General features: G+C 37.6%; 1 protein-coding gene and 1 pseudogene across 2 annotated transcripts; one reads left to right on the forward strand and one right to left on the reverse strand.

Moving 5' to 3' along the window:
• Nucleotides 1-1,312: 1,312 nt before the first annotated feature.
• Nucleotides 1,313-2,413, forward strand: LOC100593419 (olfactory receptor 7E24-like; the record flags this gene model as incomplete). Its single annotated transcript, XM_030802189.1, is given in 3 exon segments — nucleotides 1,313-1,790; nucleotides 1,793-2,209; nucleotides 2,212-2,413. Coding segments are annotated over 3 exon segments (1,077 nt in total), but the record flags the coding sequence as incomplete, so codon positions are not given.
• A 217-nt stretch (nucleotides 2,414-2,630) lies between these two features.
• On the reverse strand, nucleotides 2,631-3,660 carry LOC105738539 (annotated as a pseudogene). Its single transcript, XR_004027628.1, has one exon. The product of XR_004027628.1 is annotated as a tetraspanin-6 pseudogene (transcript).
• Nucleotides 3,661-13,548: the final 9,888 nt, after the last annotated feature.

The following is a 13,548-nucleotide window of genomic DNA, read 5'->3' on the forward strand; positions in this document are numbered from 1 at the left end:
CCTAGTATATAACAAATAACATCACAGGGTGTACACCCACTTTGATATTAGCAGTAATGTTTTTCTAAGTTGTTACAAATAATATCACAGGGTGTACAAACATGGTGTAAACTCACTGTGATATCAGCAATTGTATCTCTGTAAGATATTATGAATAATATCACAGGGTGTACAAACATGGTGTAAACTCACTGTGATATCAAGAGTTGTATCTCCGTAAGATATTATGAATAATATCACAGGGTGTACAAACATGGTGTAAACTCACTGTGATATCAGGAGTTGTATCTCCGTAAGATATTGTGAATAATATCACAGGGTGTACACCCACTGTATTATTAGGAGTAATATCTCTGTAGGATATTACAATTAATATCACAGGGTGTACACTTACTGTGATATTAGGAGCAATATCTTTCTAGGATATTACAAATAATATCACAGGGTGTTCGCCCACTCTGATGTCAGGAGCAATATCTCCCTAGGATATCAAAAATAATATCACAGGGTGTACAATCTCTGCCTTCCAGGTTCTAAGGGATTCTCCTGCTTCAGCCTCCTGAGCAGCTAGGGTTACCCACCACCACGCCCAGCTAATTTTTTTTATTTTCACTACAGACCAGTTTCACCATGTGGCAAGGCTGGTCTGGAACTCCTGACCTCAGGTGATCCATCAGCCTCGGCCTCCCAAAGTGCTGGGATTACAGGTGTGAGCCATCATGCTCAGCCAAGAGTTATATATTCAATTAATTTGGAAACACAGCTCCCATATTTGAGTGTGCATGTACTTTTATGAAGAAATGATGTCAGAAAACCTAAGGATGATTAATATGAAAAGTAGCTGGCATGTTAAAAGGTCTTCCGATTAAGAACTCTAAGGTTTGATTTTGTTTTTAGATAATGCAGTCCTAGCTCTTGTATTGTCCTTTTAAATATTCTACATCAAAGGAATTTGTAGCACAGTGTCAGAATAAAATAAAGTGTATTTCACTGCTTCTGAATTTCTTTCAATTAGACAGATCTTTTTCTTAAAGAGAGAAGAACATTTTTATTTGCATTTTATTTTTTCTGAAAAGAGTAGGCCGTATTTTGCTGATATCATGGATTTGTTATATATTACGTTTTGGTCTTCTAACATTCTTCAGTGGATTTTCTTTAAAGTAGTATGTACAGAAAGAGTTGAATAGCAAAAAAGTAAATCATGTAATAATTCTGAGATTTCTGAGTTTGTCACAACTGAGAAATATTGCTGACGGTGTATGGTCCTCAAATGTGAAAATGTTCCTTGTGAATTGCTTGTATCCAAAATATACACATAGCATTAAGGGCTGGTTTTTATCTTTTATTTTTCCAATCCTCTTCTCAAGAGGTGGTGTCCTCTTCTCAAGAAAAGAGGTGTCCAAGTCACATAGAGCCACAGAATCTCACAGGTGTCTCAGAATTCCTCCTCCTGGGACTCTCAGAGGATCCAGAACTGCAGCCCGTCCTCGCTGGGCTGTCCCTGTCCATGTACCTGGTCACGGTGCTGAGGAACCTGCTCATCATCCTGGCTGTCAGCTCTGATTCCCACCTCCACACCCCCATGTACTTCTTCCTCTCCAACCGGTCCTGGGCTGACATCGGTTTCACTTCGGCCACGGTTCCCAAGATGATTGTGGACATGCAGTCGCATAGCAGAGTCATCTCTTAAGCCGGCTGCCTGACACAGATGTCTTTCTTTGTCCCTTTTGCATGTATAGAAGACGTGCTCCTGACTGTGATGGCCTGTGACCGATTTGTGGCCATCTGTCACCTCCGCCCTACCCAGTAATCATGAATCCTCACCTCTGTGTCTTCTTAGTTTTGGTATCTTTTTTCCTTAGCCTGTTGGATTCCCAGCTGCACAGTTGGATTGTGTTACAATTCACCTTCTTCAAGAATGTGGAAATCTCTGATTTTTTCTGTGACCCATCTCAACTTCTCAACCTTGCCTGTTCTGACAGCGTCATCAATAGCATATTCATATATTTAGACAGTATTCTGTTTGGTTTTCTTCCCATTTCAGGGATCCTTTTGTCTTACTATAAAATTGTCCCCTCCATTCTAAGAATTTCATCGTCAGATGGGAAGTATAAAGCCTTCTCCACCTGTGGCTCTCACCTGGCAGTTGTTTGCTTATTTTATGGAACAGGCATTGGCGTGTACCTGACTTCACCTGTGTCACCACCCCCAGGAATGGTGTGGTGGCGTCAGTGATGTATGCTGTGGGCACCCCCATGCTAAACTCTTTTATCTACAGCCTGAGAAACAGGGACATTCAAAGTGCCCTGTGGGGGCTGCGCAGCACAACAGTCGAATCTCATGATCTGTTCCATCCTTTTTCGTGTGTGGGTAAGAAAGGGCAACCACATTAAATCTCTGTCTGCAAATCCTGTCCCTTAGTCCCATTATTTTTGTTGTTTGATGGCTTTTATTCCTTTCCACTTTTCCTATTTGAATATTGCTTTTTTCATTATGCCTTTAACTGGAATAGGTGAGTATTCTGGGATCCTTTGTGTAGCATAAACCTCATGACTGAATCTGCTATACCTAGGTGGCCTCCTTTAGTTTCTGAGCAATAACCCTGTCATCCATGTGGAATCACAAGCATCTTTTTTTTTTTTTTTTTTTTTTTTACTTCATTTACAATTTACTAGCTCTTCCAGTGTTTCAGAGGGATACAGGGTTTCAACGATCTAACATGAATGGGACAGAAGGTGGACTTAGAACATAGCAAACATACATCTTGATTGAATCAGCCCATTGCGAGCACAGATCTTGATTGAATCAGCCTATTGGTGTAGTTTTAGGTCTACATACATCTTGATCGAATCAACCTACTGGTGTAGTTTTTTGGTCTATCAGTAAGTAGTGTTGTCAGTTCTCCAGCCAGGCAACTTTCTAATTCAGAAGGGGGACTCTAAGTGTCCTTAAAGGTAGACAGGAATAGGCCCGCAGATACATTGGGTTACACTATCTCATACTGGTTATTTGTTATGGCACGAGAGAGGCAGTAGGCGAGAAAGATTCCAATCAGTTGGAAGCAAGCAACTCCAAAGGAAAGTCCTGCAACGACTCCCATTTCTGACTCTATAATGGTCATCACCTTTATAAAACAACCTTCATTGTTTACTTTGTCTGCATCTCTCTGTGGAGTACAATCTTCAAGTTTACAGCAACTCTTAGGAAATCCTTTTTCTGAGTAATAATTAGTATCTGTCCAATCTCTATGATCGGTGACACCACAACAATGCAACGTATTTTGGATCTTGTCTACTGCATGGCTTCTATAATCTCCTGCAGAGTTATACTGCTTCAAAGCCTTCTCATAATTATTCTTAAACCTATTCTTAATCTCATGTCTGAAAACAAATCCTACGATGGCAGCGACCAGTTCGACCAAAAAAATGAGAGTCAGAAACATTGCATACAGTTTTAGCATCCATGCAGAAGCTCGGCAGGTAGCAAAACAACCAAAGGTGCCCAAAAGAATAATGACGGTACCAGTAGCAATGAGCACGAAGGGGACATTGGTGGCCTTCTCATTTAAAAGAGAAAAGTAATTCTCCAGGCTCACCTTGCCCCAAATGCCTACTGCAAGAAGGATAACGCCAGTGATGAGCGTCCACAACTGAGAAGGGCCGGAAACACTGTCCACAACCATCTTTTTATATACAGGAAGTCCTCACTTCATTTTGGAATTCCCTGAAAATTGACTTTATGGAAACAATGTACAGCAGGTCCTCCAACACCATTGTTTTGTTCAAAGTTGTTTAGTTGTAATGTTGATGAGGAATAAGTGGTTTCACTATCCATAATTTTGCTTAAAGGTGAAGTTTCCAAGAGACTTTCAAAGATGTTAAGTGAGGACATATTGTACATCAAATTCATATCCTCTTCCAGCGTTCATGTGGAATTTCTTTATAAACTGCTTCTAGAGAATCTATTTAGGCAGGTTATGTATAGAGATCCATGTCACCGGTCCTCAATCTTGGCTTTGAATCAAATCACCTGGGGCGCTTACAAATGATGAGGCCTGGGTCTCATGACCTGAGATTCTGATTTCCTTGCACCTGTGTGGGTATGTGGATTTTTTTTTTTTTTTTTTTTTAAAGCACCAGAGGTGGTTCCAGTGATGAAGTTTTTAGAGGCATCAAGCTCCAATGAGTAAGAACAAAAGTTAATTGTAATGTGATTTCTTCAAATATTATCTTTAAATGCATTGTCCTTAAACAACACATTTTTATTATGCTGTTTTTTCTTACCAGTTGGCATTTCCTTTTTTTCTTTTTTTTTTTTTTTTTTTGAGACAGAGTTTCACTGTTGTTGCCCAGGCTGGAGTGCAATGGCATGATCTCTGCTCACTGCAACCTCTGCCTCCCGTATTCAAGCGATTCTCCTCTCTTAGCCTTCCAAGTAGCTGGGATTACAGGCATGCACTATCACGCCCGGCTACTTTTTCTTTTCTTTTCTTTTTTTTTTTTTTTCGGTAGAGACAGTGTTTCTCCATGTTGATCAGGCTGGTCTTGAACTCCGGACCTCAGGTGATCCGCCCGCTTCGGCCTCCCAACTAACAATAAAAACCGTTGCTCCTCTAATAATCTTTCTCATTTCAGTTAATGCCACTACTCTCCTCAAAATTTGTCCTGAGACAAAAATTTTAGGAGCCATCTTTTGTTCCTCTTTCTCTCTACACTCACTCCACTAACACATATCCCAGCTCTCAGGAACAAGCTCTGTCCTCTCTGCCTCCAAAATATATCCTGGTGCATAGGATTTTCTGTCCTGAAGTAGCACCTCGTGTGATTCCAATGCAGGAGTTTCCTGAATCACACTTTGAAAAACTCTGAAAACATGCTCTCCTGCTCTGTTGAGGAGTAAGCTTTTCCTCTTTGGTAAATTTTGGGAAGATAATAATTTTTGGCTTTTTAGAATAAAGATCGTTGTGATTCCATTGTTAATAATCAGTGAATCAAAAGATCCCAACTAGTAATATCATTCCAGTTTTATCACCAACACAGCTGACAGATTGAAAATTTAATGAACAGCAAGTAATTAAGACCTAGGCTTTAGAACCAATATTTAATTCCCAGGTCTCTTACTCGTAATTGTGTAACCTTGGTTAGTTTATTTACCTCTGAACCCCCAGGTTCCACATCTACAAAATGAGGAGAGCATTATCTAGCCATAGAGTTGTTCGGAGGATTTGGATGTAAAGCATGTGGCACGGTGCTTGACCTTGACAGGGCTGCTGCTAAAATGACAATGATGCTAATAATGACTATTGCTGTGACTACTACCACTACTAGAACTTCTAGTTTTGAGGCCACAGATACTAAGAGCATCCAGCAGAGGAAAATAGAACAGCACAAGATTTAAGTTAGTATATGAGCCTTCTGGAGATGTGTCAGATTTAACAAGCATTATACTTTTATATTTCTTATTTTAATGGAAGGAAGAGATGAATGTTATTGATGGAACTCTTTTATATTTGAGATTCTCACTTCTCCAATTATTGAAGAATGATGGTACATCTATATCTACACAATCCTCGCTTATAACTTGCAATCTCAATCTCCTAATGTATTAGTCTGTTTTCACGCTGCTGATAAAGACATACCCGAGACTGGGTAATTTATAAAGAAAAAGAGGTTTAATGGACTCACAGTTTCACATGGGTGGGGAGGCCTCACAATCATCACATGGCAGCAGGCAAGAAAGAAATGAGAGCCAAGCAAAAGGAGAAATTCCTTATAAAACCATTGGAACTGGTGAGACTTAGTCACTATCACAAGAACAGCATGGGAGAAACTGTCCCCACGATTCAGTTGCCTCCTACCTGGTCCCTCCCACAACATGTGGGAATTATGGGAGCTACTCTTCAAGATGAGATTTGGGTGGGGACACAAACCATATCACCTAACATCTTTTAAATTTTTTAAATTAAAAAAAATTTTTTATAGAGACAGGGTCTTCTATGTTGCCCAGGCTGATCTAGAACTCCTGGGCTCAAGTGATCCTCTCACCTCGGCCTCCCAAAGTGTTGAGATTACAGGTGTGGGCCACTGCACCCGGCCCTCCTAACAGCTTTGTCCCTTACTCCAACGTCCCCCTTTCTAAAATGAGAGGAGTGGAATAAATATTTGGTTTTTAAGTCCTGTACCCAAGAGCTGTTGGTGCTGTTGAGCTGCATCAGGGCTGTCAGGGATAAGTAGGAAGGCTCCACTTCTCTCCCCACCACTGTCTACCAAAGTAACTCAGCATTTATCTGTTTGATATATTGGATTTTCTTAGAAGATTTTATTTTGAAAAAAAAAAAGTTAAAAAATAGATGCTCATAAATGCCCCTTTTGCCTCTATGTAAAGAATCTAGTTTGCTGAGGCCTTTGTTGTTGTTTTAACAAATAATAGTATCTTATCTAGCATTTTTTAACATTTGGCCAGTTCATCAGTTGCAAAATCAGTTATTGTGTCTTTCTTAATATGAAATGATGGAATATAATAAAACAAGTAAAAATATCAACATACATTAGCAAGAAAAAATTTTGTTCTTTGTTCCAGTTATGTCTGTCTATGCAAATGGGGTAGCGTGGTAAAATTAATTTCATATTGTAGATTGTGACCAAAAATTTGAAAGCCACTGCTATATATATTGATACAGTTTTTGCTTTTATCACTGCTAAGGCTGCAATAACAAACTACCATAGATTGAATAGAATGGCTTAAACAACAGAAATTTATTTTCTCACAGTTCTTGGGGCTAGAGTGTAAGAAGATGTTAGCAGGGTTGGTTTCCTCTGAGGCCTCTCTCTTTGGCTTGTAGGTGGTTGTCTTCATGTTCACATGGTGTTCTTCCTCTATGCATATTGTTAAAGAAAAAAATTATTTTATAATGCTTGTTGATGGGCATTTGGGTTGATTCCATGTCTTTGCTGTTTGTGAATAGTGCTGCAATGAACATATATGTGCATGTATCTTTATAATTGAATGATTTATATTCCTTTGGGTATATACCCAGTAATGGAATTGCTGGGTCAAATGGTATTTCTGGTTCTACGTCTTTGAGAAATCACCACACTGTCTTCCATAATGGTTGCTCTAATTTACATTCCTACCAACAGTGTAAAACTGTTCTTATTTCTCCACAGCCTCACCAGCATCTGTTGTTTTTTGACTTTTTAATAATCGCCATTCTGACTGGTGTTAAGATGGTATCTCATTGCGGTTTTGATGTGCATTTCTCTAATGATCAGGGATGTTGAGCTTTTTTTCATATTTTTTCATATGTTTGTTGGCTGTACTTCTTTTGAGAAGTATCTGTTCATGTCCTTTGCCCACTTTTTAATGGGTTTTTTTTTTCTTGTAAATTTGTTTAAGTTCCTTGTACACTCTGGATATTAGACCTTTGTCAGATGGATAGGTTGAAAATGTGGTACATATACACCATGGGATACTATGCAGCCATAAAAAGGAACAAGATCATGTCCTTTGCAGGAACATGGATGGAGCTGGAAGCCATTATCCTCAGCAAACTAACACAGGAACAGAAAACCAAAGACCACATGTTCTCACTTATAAGTGGGAGGTGAACAATGAGAACACAGGGACACAGGGAGGGGAACAACACACCCTGGGGCCTGTCGGTGGGGGTTGGGGGAGGGAGAGCATCAAGAAAAGTAGTTAGTGTATACTGGGCTTAATACCTAGGCGATGGGTTAATAGGTGCAGCAAACCACCATGGCACATGTTTACCTGTGTTTACTTATGTAACAAACCTGCACATCCTTCAGGTTATGTACCCTGGAATGTAAAATAAAATAAAAAACTAAAGTTCAGATCTTGAAATTGTAAAACAGAGAACATAAAGCAAATACATTTAATATGTTACAAAGAAAATGAGAAATGCGAAAATAATAATAATATTTATTAAAGCACAGTGACGAAGAATTTATTCAGGACCATTGCAAATAGGTATAGGTAACACCACAATGAGATTTTGCAGCGTGGGAGAAAGATTGGACTTAATTCCAAACACAGCATGAGCAAGTTGGAATTTATAGCCAAGGAGCAGGATGGGGGTCAATGGATGGAAAATTAGTAAAAGGAAACATCAGGGTGAGGAAGATTTCAGTTAAACCAACTTCACAGGATTCTTGCTAAAAACAGAACAAGGTGATTTATTACCTGTGGGATAGTGGAGGATGAGGAACTTGATTAGATATCATGGTTGATCAGCTACTGGGGGAGAGGGGTTCTTGCTAAATGAGTTTTTGGATAAAGCTGGATTTTACAAGGAGGTGCACAGATGGGCCTAGGAGAAGGTTAAGAAGCCTGACTGAAGTTTGGTCAAGTTAGAATCTGTGTCAATATCTGTACAAAATTCCTCTTCTTACAAGGACATAAATCATATTCGATTAGGGCCTACCCTACTGACTTCATTTTAACTTAGTTACCTCTTTAAAGACCCTATTTATAAATACAGTCACATTCTTAGGTATTGGGTATTAGAACTTCAGCATGAAATTTGGTGTAACACACTTCAGTCTATAATGATCACATAAAAAATCTTGGAGATCAATCCATACAAACACATAAAGGCTGCTTCATTTTATTTCATTATTGGACTATATTTCCTTCTCCTTCTGTCTTACTCCCCCTTACACAACCTCAAATAATAACTAGTGCTTTTGTAAAGGATTATGAGTTCATTGTGAAAATTGCAAACAAGTACAAAGAAGAAAATAAAAAATCAGGTTCATTATTATCTCTTGGAGCTAATATTTTTGACATTTTGATGAATATTCTTTCAATGATCCCTTTGTGTCTAAATACATATACAGATGTATATGTTCATGAATATATGTAAATGAGTATATGGATATGTATGCATTAACCAAAACTGGGATTGTACCATTTATGTTTTCCTGTAATCCTTGTTCACTAAACAATATGAGGGGACCGTCTTCTTCAAGAAATATATTAATAGATCTATATTATGATTAATAATGGTTACCTAATATTTAGTTGTATGGATGTTCAATTAATCATCTAACAGGTCATTTAATTTGCTTATATTTTTTCTGTTATAATCAAGACTTATGTCTTGATTACATCTTTGCACACTTGTGTGATAATTCCCATGGAGTAAATTCTTGGAAGTAAGAATACAAAGTTGAGGCCGGGCGCGGTGGCTCACGCCTGTAATCCCAGCACTCTGGGAGGCCGAGGCGGGCGGATCACGAGGTCAGGAGATCGAGACCATCCTGGCTAACACAGTGAAACCCCGTCTCTACTAAAAATACAAAAAAAAAATTAGCCGGGCGACGTGGCGAGCGCCTGTAGTCCCAGCTACTCCGGAGGCTGAGGCAGGAGAATGGCGGGAACCCCCAGGGGGCGGAGCCTGCAGTGAGCCGAAACCGCGCCACTGCACTCCAGCCTGGGAGACAGCGAGACTCTGTCTCAAAAAAAAAAAAAAAAAAAAAAAAAAAAAAAAAAAAAGAATACAAAGTTGGCAGCCACTTTACTATTTTAATATATACAATAATTCTAAGCTATCTTTTAAATAGTTTATACCAATTTATACACTCACCACAAAAATAAAAAAAACATGAGTTCTTATATATCTACACTGTCACTAATAGTATTAGACTGTATTATTTAGTTTTTAAAAATAAAATTAGTTTTTATTTGCACTTAAAGGTGAAAGCATCTTTTCTCCCAATATTTTATTTACAACATACAACAAAGTTTGAATTCATTTTACAGCAAATACTCATGCACACCATCTTGATTCTACCATTAACATTTTACTATAGTAACAATATAACTATCCTTCTATCTGCACCTTTATCCATCCATTTAATTCATCTTTTAAAATGCATTTTAAAGGAATTTACAGGAATCCATACACTTTACCCAAATTGCAGTTGACCATTGGAAACACAGGTTTGAAATGTTTGAAATGTGCAGGTCGACTTATATGTGGATTTTTTTCAATACGTATATTGGAATTTTTTTTGGCGATTTGTGACAATTTGAAAAAACTCAGATGAACCATTTAGCCTAGAGATAACAAAAAAATTAAGAAAAAGTTATGTCACAAATGTATAACATATAACGAAATATAAAAAGTTATTTATCAAAACTGACACAAGCAAACACACACCATACATGGTGCCATTTGCAGTTCAGAAAAATATAAACAAATGTAAAGGCAGTATTAAACTACACAAAATTAACCGTAGTACACACTTGACTCAGCTGAGTGACCAGAGGCCTTGTGGGTGTGTCTGGGCAAGGGGTAGGGGGGGTTGAACCCCTTCGCAGCAGCCCTACAGGGAAATGCCCAACAAAAATTAATTTTTAAAAAGGCTCATCCAGGAAACGCATATAAGGGCTGGTCACCTGGCGTTTTGAGTCCTCTCACAGGTCATAGACCTCTGGAGAGAGAAACTGAAACACTTAAGAGGGTGAAAATGACTCAATGGTAACACACTGTGGAGTCTTGCCCGCAAGCAGCACACATCACCACACAAAAATGCTAGACCACAACTCAGTTATTTTAAGAAAAAAAATGAGAAAGTAATAATCTAAGAATGAGGAGAAAACAAGGAGAATGATCCCCTTTCAAGCACTCCATAGGTTTTATGGCACCTCCACTTGCCAGAGTTTATGTGAAATGGAAGTAATATGGTATTTGTGCACATATACATTAATGAAAAAGAGCACTAAGGTCAACCTGCAAACTATAGAGTTCCTCAGTTCTCTTTTTTCCCTATTTTCCTTTCTGCCAGCTTTAAATCTGCTGTTATTTTTCTATTAAGATACAAAGCACTGTTTGGACTCAGCAAGCTTTTTGTTTGCAAGCGGGTGAATTTGTGTTTGCCTCATGGCTGAAGTTCTGAAGTAAAAGCTATAAGATTGTGTGTGTGTGTGTGTGTGTGTGTGCCTATTTAAAAGGCCTTTATAATTTATGTAATTTTATGTTGAATTGGCAATTAAATCCATTTTAATTTCCCTCTAGCACATGAGACTTTTTCTTTCAGTACATTATGATGTAAATTTTGCTGTTTGATTTTCACCTGAGTTGTTTCCTTTAATATGCAAATTTAAGGCTAGTTAGCTGACAACTGCCTAGGGTAGTAAAACAGGTTATCAAGAAATTGAGGCTGGGCACAGTGGCTTACTCCCATAATCCCAGCACTTTGGGAGTCTGAGGCAAGTGGATCACCTGAGGTCAGGAGTTCAAGACCAGCCTGGCCAACATGGTGAAACCTCATTTCTACTAAAAATACAAAAAAATTAGCCAGGCGTGGTGGCACATGCTTGTAATCCCAGCTACTCAGGAGGCTGAGGTACAAGAATTGTTTGAACTTGGGAAGCAGAGGTTGCAGTGAGCTGAGATTGCACCACTACACTCCAGCCTGGACAACACAGTGAAACTCCATCTCAAAAAAACAAAAAAAATTTGAAAGTCTTAAGATAGGGAAAAAAGATCTTTAAGAATCTATAAAGTGTACTTCTGTCAGCATACCTAATACATCTATGTATTTATGCGTTGTGTACACAATGTTTCATTACTGAAAATATATAAAAGGACCTCTAATTAATTGGCTTATGAAAATAAAAGTGCTTGAATCAAATATGTTATCAGGAAAAGGACTAGTCAAATGCTTTTTCAAGTTTACATAACTTAAGTAAAATCTTTAATAAATAAGCTAGCTTTAAAATTATTGCTAAATATTAGAAATGTCTTACAAATTGCCAGCATACATTTTTGTTTGTGTTTATTATTCAAGCATTTTCCTACTTATCCCTGCCCAATTCTATAAGGTGTCAAAATTTGGCACAGGGGTTACAAAACTATAAATCCAACCTAATACAGAATTATCTTTGCTTATGTAATTTTTAATAAATAAGACATTGAAATTGGTTTAATGAAAATAGCTACATCTTGAATTTAGTATGATTAGCATAACTTCTTATCTTGTGGTTTTAGGAGGTCTAGTCCACAGGCAGTAATGTATGTTTTGGAAAAGGACTGTTACCATCTTTGTTTCAAAGCTAAACTAGAAACTAAGTTCCTCCCAAAGTTAGTTTGGCCTATACACAGGAATAAACAAGAACAGGTTGGAGGTTAGAAGCAAGATGGAGTCAGTTAGGTCAGATCTTTTTCACTGTCTCAGTTATAATTTTGCAATGGCCGTTCCATAACTTTAAATAATGACTATTGCAATTTTCATAAACAATCTAGGTAAATGACTAAAATAAAATAATTGGGCAAATGTAATGGGATAAATACTTGTAGACAAACTCATTATAATTTAGAATCTAAAGTTATATTAAATAACAGATATTCCATTATTTGGGTATTTTCCAATAATATATTGTAGGAAGGCATTCTTTCTGAAATCCAAAGTGTGTCATTTTTTTAAAAGGTGAACGATTTTTGTCTAATTCAAAGCTTATTTAAAGATTATGTATAAAACAAGGCAAAAGGAACCAGGAAATAAAAGAGATATAAAGAAAGTTTTAAAAATAAAGAGGTTTTTTTTTTTTCTGTAAGAAAGCTTAAAGAGACATAATTTTATATGAGAAAGAATCATTTATGGTAAGTTTAGTCCTAGAATAAAATGACAGGTTGTTTAAAGAAAAGGGATGTTCAGCACAAACCAGAAAGTCCAAGCATGTCATGAACAGTCTGTGTAAGTCACAATAAGAGAATTTATGTATTACAAAAAACTTTTATATGTTAAAGTTGTCTATAATTAAAGGGAAATTATAATGGTCTTTCTAGAGATTAGGCTTGATGTAAGAAAAAAACACTTATACACTAAATATTTGGTTAGAACAATGGAATTTTCTTAAGGGATTGTTTTACTTTTTCTTTTTTTTTTTTTTTTAAGGAGTCTCACTCTGTTGCCCAGGCTGGAGTGCAGTGGTGTGATCTCCACTCACTGCAACCTCCACCTCCCAGTTTCAAGCGATTCTCCTGCCTCAGCCTTCTGAGTAGCTGGGACTACACGTGCCCACAACCACACCTGGCTAATTTTTTGTATTTTTAGTAGAGATGGGGTTTCACCATGTCAACCAGGATGGTCTCAATTTCCTAACCTCGTGATCCACCCACCTCGGCCTCCCAAAGAGCTGGAATTACAGGCATGAGCCACCACACCCGGCCAAGGGATTGTTTTACTCTTAATAAATTATAATATATTTTAATTTTTTAAGCTCAAAGTTCAATTTTTATTGCATCTCACCATTTCCAGTTTTCTCTTCCCTTTTAAAGCGTGCAAAATAGTAATACTCCCCTTCAGCTCATTTTCAGTTCATATAAATTTGTTACCTTGAGTTCTGTTTGTTGTGGCCTGATGCTAACAATGTTTTCTGAAAGATCTAAAGGAAATGTTTTCTTCCAACATAATGTTCTGTGGAGGGCAGAAGGTCTTTTCTTTTGCCTTTTGGTAACTGGCCTACCAGGTTTTATGGTTTATCAAAACTATTCCTGTGCCATTATTATTAAGTTTTGGT

This window comes from Nomascus leucogenys, chromosome 21, assembly GCF_006542625.1.
Source record: "Nomascus leucogenys isolate Asia chromosome 21, Asia_NLE_v1, whole genome shotgun sequence".
Classification (NCBI taxonomy): domain Eukaryota; kingdom Metazoa; phylum Chordata; class Mammalia; order Primates; family Hylobatidae; genus Nomascus; species Nomascus leucogenys.